At 51.8% G+C, this 13,876-nt stretch overlaps 1 protein-coding gene across 1 annotated transcript; it reads left to right on the top strand.

Annotated features, from left to right (window-relative positions):
- The first annotated feature begins 247 nt into the window (after nucleotides 1-247).
- Nucleotides 248-7,540, top strand: EPPK1 (epiplakin 1). The gene has a single exon (XM_006830873.1). It carries the CDS (start codon nucleotides 248-250, stop codon nucleotides 7,538-7,540), a length of 7,293 nt encoding a protein of 2,430 aa, XP_006830936.1.
- The last annotated feature ends 6,336 nt before the right edge of the window (nucleotides 7,541-13,876 follow it).

Raw genomic sequence — 13,876 nt, 5'->3', positions numbered from 1 at the left:
GTGCTGGCTACTGAGAAGGTGCCGGGGTCTGTGGGGAGAGGTAGGGAGGCAGGTCCAGGTGGTGCTTCTTTGCAATAATCCTTGCCTGAGCCCAGAGCAGTTTGGAAGGTTGAGACTCTAGCCCCCAGCTGTGTATTCCCCAAGGATTGTCCATAGCCCTCTTGGGTCTCTCCAAGGTGCCTAACTGAGCCTTTTCATTCCTTACCAGGAGCGAACTTCTGGTGACTTCTGCAAAGTCTCAGGCACCATGAACGGCCATGCTACGCCTCCTTTGGACATCTTAATCACCAACAGCACCAAGGCAACCAGAGCCCACAAAACTGGGAAAGCCATGCAGGGAGCTGGTACCGCCTCAGTGCCCCAGGCGGAGGCAGCTCCGCCCACTAAAACCAAGAGCATTGCTGGGGTGTACGTGGAGACCTCTGGGCAGACCCTGAGTCTCTACGCAGCCATGAAGCAGGGCCTGCTGCCCTCTGGCCTTGGGCTGGCTCTGCTGGAGGCCCAGGCAGCCACTGGAGGTCTGGTGGACCCAGCCCAAGGCCAGATGCTCCCCGTTTCCGAGGCCCTGCGCCAAGGGCTGGTGGGTCTGGAGCTGAAGGAGAAGCTGCTGTCTGCTGAGCGTGCGGTCACTGGATACCCAGACCCCTATGGGGGTGGGAAGCTACCTCTCTTCCAGGCTATCGGGAAGGAGGTCGTGGACAAAGTGCTGGGAAGGAGCTGGCTGGAGGCTCAGCTGGCCACTGGGGGCCTGGTGGACCCCGCCAGGGGCGTGCGCGTGGCCCCGGAGCCCGCCTGCCAGCAGGGCCTCCTAGACCGGGAGATGTGGCACAGTCTGGAGGCACAGGAACCTGGGTTGGACACCGTGGGCTTCTGTGACCCCAACACGCTGGAGAAGCTGTCGTACCGGGCACTACTGGACAGATGCGTGGAGGCCTCCAGCACGGGGCTGCCCCTGCTGTCCTTGAAGACCACTTTCCGTACCCTGTGCGGCGCCGTCAGCGTAGCTGAGCTACTGGAGGCAGGGATCCTGGATGAGGAGACAGCCTGCAGCCTGAGGGAGGGCCAGCTAGCTGTGCCAGATGTGAGCGCCCGAGTGGACGTGAAGCGTTATCTGGAGGGCACCGGTGGTGTGGCGGGCGTGGTCTTGCTGCCCACCGGCTGCAAGAAAAGCTTCAGCCAGGCCGCCACCCAACACCTGCTTCCTCTGGGTGCTGCGCTACCACTCCTGGAGGCCCAAGCCGCCACCCGCACCCTGGTGGACCTGGCCACTGGCCGGCAGATGTGGGTGGATGAGGCCGTCCGGGCTGGCCTGGTTGGACCCGAGCTCCATGGTCAGCTACAGGTGGCAGAGCAGGCAGTGACGGGTTTCCCCGACCCCTTCAGTGGCTCGCGTGTCTCTGTGTTCCAGGCCATGAAGAAGGGGCTGGTGGATAAGCCACTGGCATGGAGACTGCTGGATGCCCAGCTGGCCACGGGGGGCCTGGTGTGCCCGGCCCGCAGGCTTAGGCTGCCCCTGGAGGCCGCTGTCCGCTTCGGCTGCCTGGACAATGAGACTCAACAGTACCTGTCAGAGAATGCCAGCTTCTCAGACCCCAGCACCCAGGACAGCGTCAGCTACGGGCAGCTGCTGGCCCGCTGTGTCACTGACCCGGAGACAGGCCTTGTTTTCCTGCCCCTCACAGGGGGCAGCAGTGCAAACGAGCCCCAGGGGTTGCAATTTATCGAGCACGGCACTCGGCAAGCCTTGAGCGCAGCCATGACCACCCTCTCGGTGGGGACGTTCGAGGGCCGGCCTACATCCCTCTGGGAACTGCTCTTCTCCGAGGCGGTCCCAGCGGAGCAGAGGGCTATGCTGGCCCAGCAACACAAGCAGGGGGTCCTGTCAACGAAGGCGCTGGCAGCCCAGCTGAAGGCTGCTGTTGAGCAGGCTGCCGCCACAGCCAAAGTCACCTTCAAGGGACTGAGGGAGGCTGTGACACCCGCAGAGCTGTTAGAGTCGGAGATCATCGGCCGCGACGTGTACGAGCAGCTGGAACGCGGACAGGCCTCAGCGCAGGACGTGGGCCGCCTAGACTCCGTGCAGCGCTACCTGCTGGGCACCGGGAGCATTGCAGGCCTGCTGAGGCCCGACTCCCAAGAACGGCTCAGCATCTATGAGGCCCGTAGCAAAGGGCTGCTGCGGCCCGGCACCGCCCTGGTGCTGCTGGAGGCCCAGGCCGCCACCGGCTTCATCATCGACCCGAAGGAGAACAAGAGGTACTCAGTGGAGGAGGCACTGAGGGCCGGTGTCATTGGGCCCGACGTATATGCCAAGCTGCTGTCGGCCGAGCGCGCCGTCACCGGCTACACCAACCCCTACACGGGCGAGCAGATCTCCCTGTTCCAGGCCATGCAGAGGGAGCTCATCGTGCGCGATCACGGTGTGCGTCTGCTGGAGGCTCAGATCGCCACGGGCGGCGTCATCGACCCCGTGCACAGCCACCGCGTGCCCGTGGAGGTGGCCTACCAGCGCGGCTACTTCGACCGGGCACTAAACCTGATCCTGTCAGACCCTAGCGATGACACCAAGGGCTTCTTCGACCCCAACACGCACGAGAACCTCACCTACCTGCAGCTGCTGGAGCGCTGCGTGCACGACCCCGACACCGGCTTGCGTCTCCTGCCGCTCAGCAACGCTCAGCCCCAGCTGGTGGATGGGGCCACACGGCAGGCCTTCCAGAGCCAGCTGCTGTCGGTGCAATACGGCCGCTTCCGGGGCCAAGGGGTGTCCCTCTGGGAGCTTGTCAACTCAGAGTACATCCGTGAGCAGCGGCGGCGGCAACTGCTCCAGCAATTCCGACTGCGCAAAGTAACACTGGAGCAGGTGAAGTCCTTGATACAGACAGAATCAAGGCGGTGGGCAGACCTCACACTGCCCACGCTGCGTGGCTGTGTCCCTGCCCACGAGCTCCTGGAAGCCGGTGTCATCGATGAGACACTTCTGGACCAAGTACTGTTGGGGGCCCTGAGCCCCGAGGCGTTGTTCCAAGTCGAGGCTGTACACACGTGCCTTCAGGGCTCGGGCTCCCTGGGTGGCGTTCTGCTACAACCCTCCAACCAGCGCCTCAGTCTCTACCAGGCCATGCAACAGAAGCTACTTGGCCCCGCTGTGGGGCTGGCCCTCCTGGAGGCCCAGGCGGCCACTGGGGCCCTGTTGGACCCCCACAGCCAAGAGGCCTTGACAGTGGATGAGGCTGTGCGCCGGGGACTAGTAGGTCCCGAGCTGTATGACCAGCTGCGACGGGCCGAGGATGCTGTCACCGGCTTCAGAGACCCCTTCTCTGGGAAGAGAGTGTCCGTCTTCCAGGCCATGAAGAAGGGCCTGGTCCCCACAGAACAGGCCACCCGCCTCCTGGAGGCTCAGATGGCCACAGGAGGGGTTGTGGACCCTGCTGGCTGCCACCACCTCCCCATGTCTGTGGCTGCTGAGCGTGGCTGCATTGATGGGGAGATGGAGAAGACACTGAGCGGTGACCCCCAGACCTTCCCAAGTCCCGACGGCCGAGGTCACACCAGCTACACCCGGCTCCTTGAGCAGTGTCCCCGAGATGAGGTCTCTGGCTTGTTGCTTCTACCACTGCCCGACAGTGCGCCCACATTGCCCACTGACAAGCAGGTCCAGGAAGCCCTGCAGGCCGCAAGGGGAACTGAGGACAGTCCATCCCTCTGGGACATGCTTAGCTCCTGCCACTTCACTGAGGAGCAGCGTCAAGGCTTCCTGGAGGACTTCCGGGTGGGCCGGCGCTCCGAGCAGCAGCTGCGCACAGACCTACAGAACTGGGTACGAGGGGCGGAGCTGCGGGCACGTGCTCAGGTCTCGTTGCCTGGGCCTCGGGGCCAGGTTCCTGCCGTGTGGCTGCTGGACGCTGGCATCATCTCCCAGAATACCCTGGAGGCGCTGGTCCAAGGCCAGCAGTCCCCTGATGAGGTGGCTGCACAAGCTGAGGTGAGGGCCTACCTATGGGGCACGGGCTGCGTGGCTGGTATACTGCTGCAGCCCTCCAAGGCCAAGGCCAGTATTGGCCGGGCCATGCAGGATGGCCTCCTGCCTGTGGGCCTAGGACAGAGGCTGCTGGAGGCCCAGGTGGCCTGTGGTACCCTGGTCAACCCTGTGAGCAACCAGCGGCTGTCAGTGGAGGATGCGGTGAAGGCCGGCCTGGTGGGCGGCGACCTGAGTGAACAGCTCCGGATGACAGAGAGGGCTGTGACCGGGTTCCCGGAGCCCTGCTCGGGCCGCACCCTTTCCTTGTGGCAGGCCATGGAACAGGGGCTCCTGTCCCGGGCCGAGGGGCTCCCCCTGTTGCAAGCACAGCTGGCCACTGGAGGCGCTATGGACCCTGTTTATCAAGTGCACCTGCCTCTTCCTGCCGCCTGCAAGCTTGGGCTCCTGGACAAGGCCACGGGCCAGGCGCTGAGCTCAACCAACAAGGATGTGAGGTTTTTCTTCGACCCCAGTGCCCGGGACAAGGTAACATACCAGGAGCTCAGAGCACGGTGTGTCCAGGATACTACCACCGGTCTGTGGCTACTGCCGCTCTCCCAGGACACGACTCTTGATGTGGATGAGCACACTGCAGTGGCACTGCGTGCTATGAAGGTGCCTGTGGACACAGGCAGGTTCAAGGGGCAAGCCGTGTCTCTGTGGGACCTGCTGCGCTCCGAGTACGTTGGTGCCGAGCGACGGAGGGAGCTGGCGGCACTCTGCCGGTCTGGTCGGGCTGTGGCACTGCGTGAGGTGGTCGACGCTGTCACAGCACTTGTGAAGGCAGCAGAGACACAGCCCTCACAGCCTGCCTTCCAGGGGCTCCGGAAGCAGGTCTCAGCGAGTGACCTGTTTCGGTCCCAGCTGATCGACAAAAAGACACTGGATGAGCTGAGTCAAGGGAAGAGGACGGTAGAGGAGGTAACGCAGATGGCCAGCGTTCAGCGTTTCCTGGAGGGAGGCAACTTCATTGCTGGTGTACGCATCCAGGCCACAGGGGAGATCATGAGCATCTCCGAGGCCCTTCGACGGCGCATCCTGCGACCCGGCACCGCTCTAGTGCTGCTGGAAGCCCAGGCTGCTATGGGCTTCGTCATTGATCCTGTGGAGAACCGAAAGCTGACTGTGGAGCAGGCATTCTTAGCAGGGATGTTCAGCAAAGAAACCTATGAGAAGCTGCTGTCGGCCGAGCGTGCCGTCACCGGCTACACTGACCCCTACACGGGTGAGCAGATCTCCCTGTTCCAGGCCATGCAGAAGGAGCTCATCGTGCGCGAGCACGGCGTGCGTCTGCTGGAGGCCCAGATCGCCACAGGTGGTGTCATCGACCCTGTGCACAGTCACCGCGTGCCCGTGGAGGTGGCCTACCAGCGCGGCTACTTCGATGAGGACATGAACCGCATTCTGGAGGACCCGGGCGACGACACCAAGGGCTTCTTCGACCCCAACACGCATGAGAATCTCACCTACCTGCAGCTGCTGGAGCGCTGCGTGCGCGACCCCGACACCGGGCTCTACATGCTACAGATCGTCGAGAAAGGAGAAACTTACATGTACATCGATGAGGTCACCAGACAGCTTCTGAGATCACAGACCACCAAGATGCATGTGGGGCGGTTTGCAGGACAGATGATGTCCCTTTGGGACATATTGTCATCTGAGTACTTCACAGAGAAAAGGCGGCGAGAACTCGTCCAAGAATACAAAAGTAAAAAGCTGTCCCTGGACAGATTGGTGACGGTCATCACCACAACAGTCGAAGAAACTGAAAAGCACAACCAAGGCATCCAGGTGGCAGGGCCTCAAGGACCAGTATCAGCTGCAGAACTGTTCAACTCAGGCATCATCGATAAGAAAACACTAGACTCTCTGCAGAGGGACAAAGGTGACAAGCAGAGCCTCCAGGAGTTGGCACGTGTGACGAGCTTCCTAGAGGGCCAAGGTTGCATCGCGGGAGTGACCATGCCATCCACCAAGGAGATCATGGGTATCTATGAGGCCAGCAAGAAGGAGCTTGTCCCCACAGGGATCGCAGCACAACTGCTGGAGGCCCAGGCTGCCACGGGCTTCATGTTGGACTTGCGTGGACACCAAAAGCTCCCTGTAGAAGAGGCAGTGGTGTCTGGCCTGGTGGGTGCTGAATTACAGGAAAAACTTATGAAAGCAGAGCAGGCGGCCAAAGGCTACAGAGACCCAGCCACAGGTGCCCGACTCTCGCTGTACCAGGCCATGGAGCAGAAACTGATTCCTCGGGAGGATGCACTGAGGCTGCTGGAGGTACACGTAGCCACGGGTGGCATCATTGACCCTTCTCATGGCCACCGTGTACCCTTGGACACAGCCTACAGACGTGGCCTCCTGCACCCAGATATTTATGCACTTGTGTCAAACAAGAAACTCATGAAGAAACGCTTTCAGGATCCCAAGACATTGGAGAGTGTCACCTACACGGAGCTGCAGGCTCGCTGTTCCACAGAGAAGGAGACAGGCTGGCCATTGCTGCAATTGTCCCAGCACATGGAGGACTATGGGTACATAGATGAGGACACCAGGAAAGCACTTGAGGCTGAGTGGGTGGACATCACAGTGGGACAGTATAAAGGTCAGAGATTATCAGTATGGTACTTGTTAAACTCAGAATACCTGACAGAAGAAAAGAAGCAAGAGTTGGTAGCAAAGTACAAAAAGGACACTACGCATGCACTGGAAAAAGTGGTGAAGGCAATCTTAGACCTAATCAAAGAGAAAGAAGAGAAAAGCAAGGAACTGTGGTTCCAGGGTATTCGAAGGCAAATCAAAGCCTCTGAGCTGTATTCCTCAGACATAATTACCAAAGATACACTAGAGGCACTGGAGACAGGTCAGAGGACTGTGAATGAAATACAACACGAAGTCACAGTAAAGCGCTACCTGGAGGGCACCAGCTGCATCGCGGGCGTGCTGGTGCCCAGCAGGGACGCCACCGGCCGCCAAGAGAAGATGAGTATCTACCAGGCCATGTGGAAGGGCGTGCTGCGGCCCGGCACCGCCCTGGTACTACTGGAAGCCCAGGCCGCCACCGGCTTCGTCATCGACCCCGTGGACAACCGGCGCCTGTCGGTGGAGGAGGCCGTGGCCGCGGGCGTGGTGGGCGGCGAGGTGCGGGAGAAGCTGCTGTCGGCCGAGCGCGCCGTCACCGGCTACACCGACCCCTACACGGGCGAGCAGATCTCCCTGTTCCAGGCCATGCAGAGGGAGCTCATCGTGCGCGAGCACGGCGTGCGTCTGCTGGAGGCCCAGATCGCCACGGGCGGCGTCATCGACCCTGTGCACAGCCACCGCGTGCCCGTGGAGGTGGCCTACCAGCGCGGCTACTTCGACGAGGACATGAACCGCGTGCTGGAGGACCCGGGTGACGACACCAAGGGCTTCTTCGACCCCAACACACACGAGAACCTCACCTACCTGCAGCTGTTGGAGCGCTGCGTGCCAGACCCGGACACCGGGCTCTTATTTTTATCTCTCTCGAATGAAGATTAATATTTCCATCAATTTTATTGGTTGTACGTTTTGTTAAATCATTTTTATTATATTTAAACTTTTCCATATTTCCACCTTTTCATTTTCCTTTCTTGAAATGTCTTGTAAGTTGTCATTTCATGTCCCACCTGGTCCGAAAATCAGAAATTCACTTCTTTTTCAAACTTCTATCTTCCAGCGTCTGTTTTGCAGCTCTCTGGGTTCTCCATGTCCCCTGGCCTGCGTTTCTACTCTGATATCTGTGGGTTGGATATAGGCCTTTCTTGATTTCTGCCTGTCCTTTTTTTGGTTTTCTCTGGTTTTAGTTCTTATAAAGTACATAAAACCTTGAATTCAGTGGTTTGAATATTTGTCTTTGTTATGTAACTGTCACTAGTGTGTTTCTTGCTCTTGTTAATCTCCCCACAGAGAAACCCAGGATCATTGACCTTAACTGTCCTGTCTTTCACTCCACTCCTGTGAACGTCTAATCTACTTTCTTTCTGTTGCAATTTGTCTTGTTAAATATTTCATGAAAATGAATTCCTACATGGATTTTTGTGCCTGACATTTTTTTTTTTGCATAATAGTTCATCTGTGTCATAGAATCTGTCCAAATTTTATTTCTCATTACAGCTGAACAGTATTTCCTTTTATGTTTTAACCCCATTGTTTATCCATTTACCTGTTGGTGGCCTAGTTTCAACTTTTGGTGGTTTTTGAATAGTACTGCAATTGACCCAGGTATGCAAATACTTTTTTATTTCTTGCTTGCAATTTTCTTGGACATATATGTGGGAGTGGGATTGCTGGGTCAGATGGTAACACTTTTTTATATTTTCAGGAACTGCCATGCGTCTTCCCTATCAGTTTTTTGTTTGTTTTCCTGTTTTATGACAATTTCAGCTGACAAAGTCTATAATACTCTGATTGCTTCTAGTTGGAGAACTTCTTCTTGGGCCTTGCTGATATCAGCATGAAGTGCATTTATGACTTTGTGTTTTTTTTCTCAGATGGTATTAAATTGCTATGAATTACAACACGTTTCCTGTGCTTTGGGAGTACCTCATTTTCTGTGCATCTATTTAGGTGGTCGTTGGTCCAGGTTTGACATCCATTTGCAGTGGCTTCAGGTCAAGTTCTGTGTGGTTGGAGGCCAAGGCCACAGCTAGAGTTTTCTCTCTTGGCTTTGGATTAGTTCTTGTAGGTGTTACCCTGACCTGGGTCTTCTATAGGAGGGACTGTGTGGTCAGATGCAGTGAAGAGGCTTAGGACTGCTAAGCAGGATTAAGCAGGCTGTTTGTCTCAAAGGGGCAGGTGTTTCAGGCAGGCCTTTCTGGGGAGGTGACCCTTGGATCAAGACTCCAAGACACCTGAGTGAAAAGCCTTCCACACAGGGCACGTGCAAAGGTCCTGGGACCATTGCTCACCATGCACAACACACTGCAGAGACCAGGTGAACTCAGCCAGAGAGAGGGTCACAGTGGGCTGGGATCAGACAACAGGGTCAGTTGTGGAAGTCTGTGGACGTGGCTTTCACGGTAAGTGAAAAGGACTATTGGAGACCTCAGTGGTCAAACAACCTGCTTCTGGAACGATTACTGAAGACTAGAGACTTGTGGGATGACATTAAGAGCATCAAACCAAAAGAAAGCAAAGGGCCATTAAGAAGACAAGAAAAAAGGAAAAGGCCAAAATGGATGTCAGAAGAGACTCTGAAACTTGCTCTCCAGCGTAGAGATGCTAAAGCAAATGGAAAAAGTGAGGAGGTACAAGACATGGAGAGAAAATTTCAAAGGACACCTTGAGAATACAAAGTCAAGTGTTAAAACGAAATTTGCAAAGACCTGGAATTAGAAAACCAAAAAGGAATAAAACACACTCAGCATTTCTCAAGCTGTATGAACTTAAGACAAAATTCAAGCCTCAACCTGAAATATTGAAGGTTGTGGCACTGTGGGATAAACAATAGAACCCAAGGTCAGTTTGAACCACAAGGTTGAAAGTTCAAACTCATCAGCAACAATTTGGACACTCTACACAGGGTTGCTATGAGTTGGAACTGACTCAATGGCACTTAACAACAACAACATGGGCAAAATATTGAATGATGCAGAAAGCATCAAAAGAAGATGGATAGAACACACACAGAATCACTGCACCAAAAAGAAACTGTTGGTGTTGAAACATTTCAAGAGCTAGCATATGATCAAAAACCAATGTCAGTGAAAGATGAAGTCCAAGGTGCATGGAAGGTATTGGAAAAGAACAAGGCTTTAAGAATTGATGGAATATAAACTGAAATCTTTCAACAAACTGATGTAGCACTGGAGGCACTCACTCATCTAAACCAAGAAATTTTGAACCTGGCCAACTGATTGGAAGAGATCCATATTTGTGCCCATTCCAAAGAGATGTGACCCAGCAGAACACAAAACTCATTGGACGATATCATTAATATCACATGCAATTGAATTTTGTTAAAGATCATTCAAAAACAACTACAGCAGTACATTGACAAGAAACTGCCAGAGGTTCAAGCTGGATTTAGATGAGAATGTGGAATAAGGGATATCATTGGTGACATCAGATGGAACTAGGCTGAAAGCAGAGAATACCAGAAAGTTGTTTACCTGTGCTTTATTGACTGTGTGGATCACGACAAGTTATAGGCAGCATTGCAGAGAATGAGCATTCCAGAACATTTCATTTGGTTCATGAGGAGTCTGTATACAGACCAGGAGGTAGTCATTCGAACAAAACCACGGGACAATGAATGGTTTAAAATCAGGAAAGGTGTGCACCAGGGTTGTATTCTTTCACTATAGTTAATCAATCTGTACACTGAGCAAATAATCCAAGAAGTTGGATTAGATGAAGAAAAATGTGGTATCAACATTGGAGGAAGACTCATTAACAACCTGAGATATCAGCTGGTAAAACCTTGCTTGCTGAAAGCAAAGACAACGTAAAATACTTACCGATGGAAATCAAAGACCACAGGCTTCAGTATGGATTTGATTTCCTGACTGCTGTTCCCATGAGTGTTGATAGTGGATACAAGCAAAACAAAGTCTTCAACAACTTCAATCTTTTCTCCATTTATCATGAAAACACAATTCCTCACTACTGGACCCAAAAATAACATCATGATAAATGGAGAAAAGATTGAAGTTGTTGAAGACTTTGTTTTGCTTGTATCCACCATCAACACTCATGGAAACAGCAGTCAGGAAATCAAATGACATACTGCATTAGGCAGATCTGCTGCACAAGACCTCTTTAAAGTGCTCAAGTACAAAGACGTCAGTCTGAGGACTAAGGTGCACCTGACCCAAACTGTGTCATTTTCAACAGCCTCATATGCATGTGAAAGTTGGACAATAAATAAGGAAGACCGTAAAATTGATGCATTTAAGCTATGGTATGTGAGAAGAATATTAAAAGTACCATGAGCTATTAGAAGAACAAACAAATCTGTTTTGAAAGAAATATAGCCACAATACTTCTTAGAAGCCAGGATGCTGAGACTTCGTCTCTCATACTTCAGATGTATTATTAGGAGGGATCAGTCCCTGGAGAATAGAAGAATATCAAGTTTGGTAAAGTGGTGGGTCAACAAGATATATTGCCACAATGGCATCAGTAGTGGATTCAAGGTTCATAATGACTGTGAGGATGGGGCAGGACTGGGCAGTATTTCAGTCTGTTGTACACAGGGTCACTATGAGTTGGAGCCAACTCTGTGGTAACTAACAAGATCTACAACAATACCTACAATGAAAGATACATAGATCAATGGAACAGAATTGGAAACGCAGAAATAATGTCAGCCACATATGGTCAGCTGGTACTTGACAAGGGGTCAAAACACAAACGGTGCTGGAAAAACTGGAACTCCATTTGCAGAAGAATGAAATAAGCCCTACATTTCACACCCTATACAAAAATAAACTCAATTGTGTATTAAAGACTTAAATATAAAACTTAGAACTATAACGATCACCAATGAAAATTTAGGGACAAACTGAGGGTTCGCATAAATATATTGCCAAATATTACTAAAAACACACAAACAGTAGAAGGCAAAATGGAATACAGAAGCCTCTGGAAAAACACACACTGACGTGCACAGATTTCACCAAAAGAGAATAAAATAGGAGCCCACAGATTGGGGGATATTTTTTTGCAACGAAATTATTAGCCAAGGGACTAATCTCTAAAATATATAGAAAACTACACCTCTATAAGAAAAGCAAACAAACAAAAAAACAGTTAAAATATGGGCAGAGGACATGGACAGACACTTCATCAAGGAAGACATTCAGGTGGTCAACAAATATATGAAGAGATACTCATGATCATTAGCCATTGTCAGTACTGTGGAGTCGGTTCTGACTCATAGTGACTCTGTACAGGGTTTTGAAAGAGTGTCTAGTGGGTTTGAACCGCCAAACTTGTAGTTAGACAACCAGTGCTTTCCCAACAGCACCACACCAGGACCCCGTTAGAGAGATGCAAATCAAAACAACAATGAGATAACATCTTATACTAGCATTATTTGTTGTTGTTAGCTGCCATCAAGTCTGTACCAACTCATAGTGACCCTATGTACAACAGAATGAAACACTGCCAATCCTGGGCCAACCTCACAATTGTTGCCACACTTGAGCCCATTGAAACTGCCACTTTGCCAATCCATGTCACTGGGGGACTCCCTCTTTTTCTCTGACCCTCTACCTTACCAATTATGCTATCCTTCTCCAGTGACAATACGTCCTAAAAATATGTCTAAAGTATGAGAGATGACGTTTGGCCATCCTGGCCTCCAAGGAGCACTCTGGGTGCACTTCTTCCAACACAGATCTCTTTGTTCTTTTGGCAACCCCATGGCACTTTGAATATTCTCCTCCAACACCATAACCCACATGCATTACTAGCACAGTTTAAAAAGAAGAAGAAAAAAAAGCAGAGAACAACAAATGCTGGCGAGGGTGTAGAGAGACTGGGACTGTCCTGCAAAAGAAACATTCTTTCATGATTACCAGGGGTGGAAAGGAAGGGAAAGTAATTCACTGGCTAGAGGGTAGACACAGGTTACCCCAAGTTACAGTGAAGACAATAGACAAGAATGGGGGTTTGGCAGAAGCATGGTGCAGCCAGGTGAAGACACAGGGAGGTATATACATGACCTGGAAGGGACACAGGTTGTCTTAGGCCAGGTTTTCTAGAGAGACGAAACCAGTGAACATATCTATATGTGTATCTATCTGTAAAGAAAAGTTAACATCAAGGAAATGGCATACAATTGAAGAGTCCCAGGTGAAGAGAGAGAGCCTTTTGTGCATGTCCATTATTATACTGGGACCAGGCCGCACCCCTAAGGAACATCCTTTCAATAGATTGGCTGCTCACGGCCATTCATCATAGAGTTAATTATGCCTGTAATTTCAGCACCCTGAGGATAAGCACATCTCAACTACCAAACCAATTAAGTCAAGTTGACACAAACCCTAATGATTACAATCTACCCTTTGTCAACTTGACACCTATAAACTGTATACATCATCTCTAAATAAAGGAAATTGCTGTTATTCTTGTGCCTAACATGATAGAACTAACCACACAACCAGAAATTCACTGGCCCCGTTTACATCGTGTATGTCACAAATGAACAAAGAAAATATATTTGATGCACACATACAAAACAAAGTATCAATTTAAGTGTTCAAAAGGCACATTCTGCAAGCTAGCCTCCTGCCTGTAGGCACACAGCCTTACTCTGTCCGTGGGCCTAGAGCCCGCAGCTGCTCTGTCTCTCCATGTCACCGCCGGCTGTAGTCTCTGCTGCCACTGCCTTTCCAGACAGCAATCCCATGCTCTAGTCATACTCTTCCTTCTTGGTAGCCCTGGGATTGTTGATTCCTGAAATGAAAGATTAACTACTCTCCCCTTTTAGTTACACATCTTCTACAGTTACAGTTTTGACAATCACAATTAATCCTGCTAACAATTAGTCACAACTGAAATCATAAAATCCTATGAGTATCATCCCCCACTCCCTTTCATTAGATCCATCTAGAAAAGAGGAAAACTATTCTGTGGAGATTCTACCTTATTCCCCTTCATTCTGAAACTAAGCACACCCATGAAAGCTTGTAAGCCAGCCACTTTATGCCTTTATAGCCCCTACCCCCATTTTTAATAGCCAATGTCTAAATTGCCCATCCCTATCAACCCAGATGGAAGGAATACACAGAGTCACTGTACCAAAAGGAAATGGTTACTGTTCAACCATTTCAAGAGGTAGCGTATGATCAAGAGCCAATGATACTGAAGGAGGAAGTCCAAGGTGCA

This window comes from Chrysochloris asiatica, unplaced genomic scaffold (genome assembly GCF_000296735.1).
Source record: "Chrysochloris asiatica unplaced genomic scaffold, ChrAsi1.0 scaffold00001, whole genome shotgun sequence".
Lineage (NCBI taxonomy): Eukaryota > Metazoa > Chordata > Mammalia > Afrosoricida > Chrysochloridae > Chrysochloris > Chrysochloris asiatica.
The sequence above is the reverse complement of the archived record's forward strand: the minus strand, read 5'-3'. Positions and strand labels throughout refer to the sequence as shown.

Coding starts and splice junctions, on each gene's coding strand:
- EPPK1 (XM_006830873.1), top strand. CDS start 248: ATGAACGGCCATGCTACGCCTCCTTTGGACATCTTAATCACCAACAGC.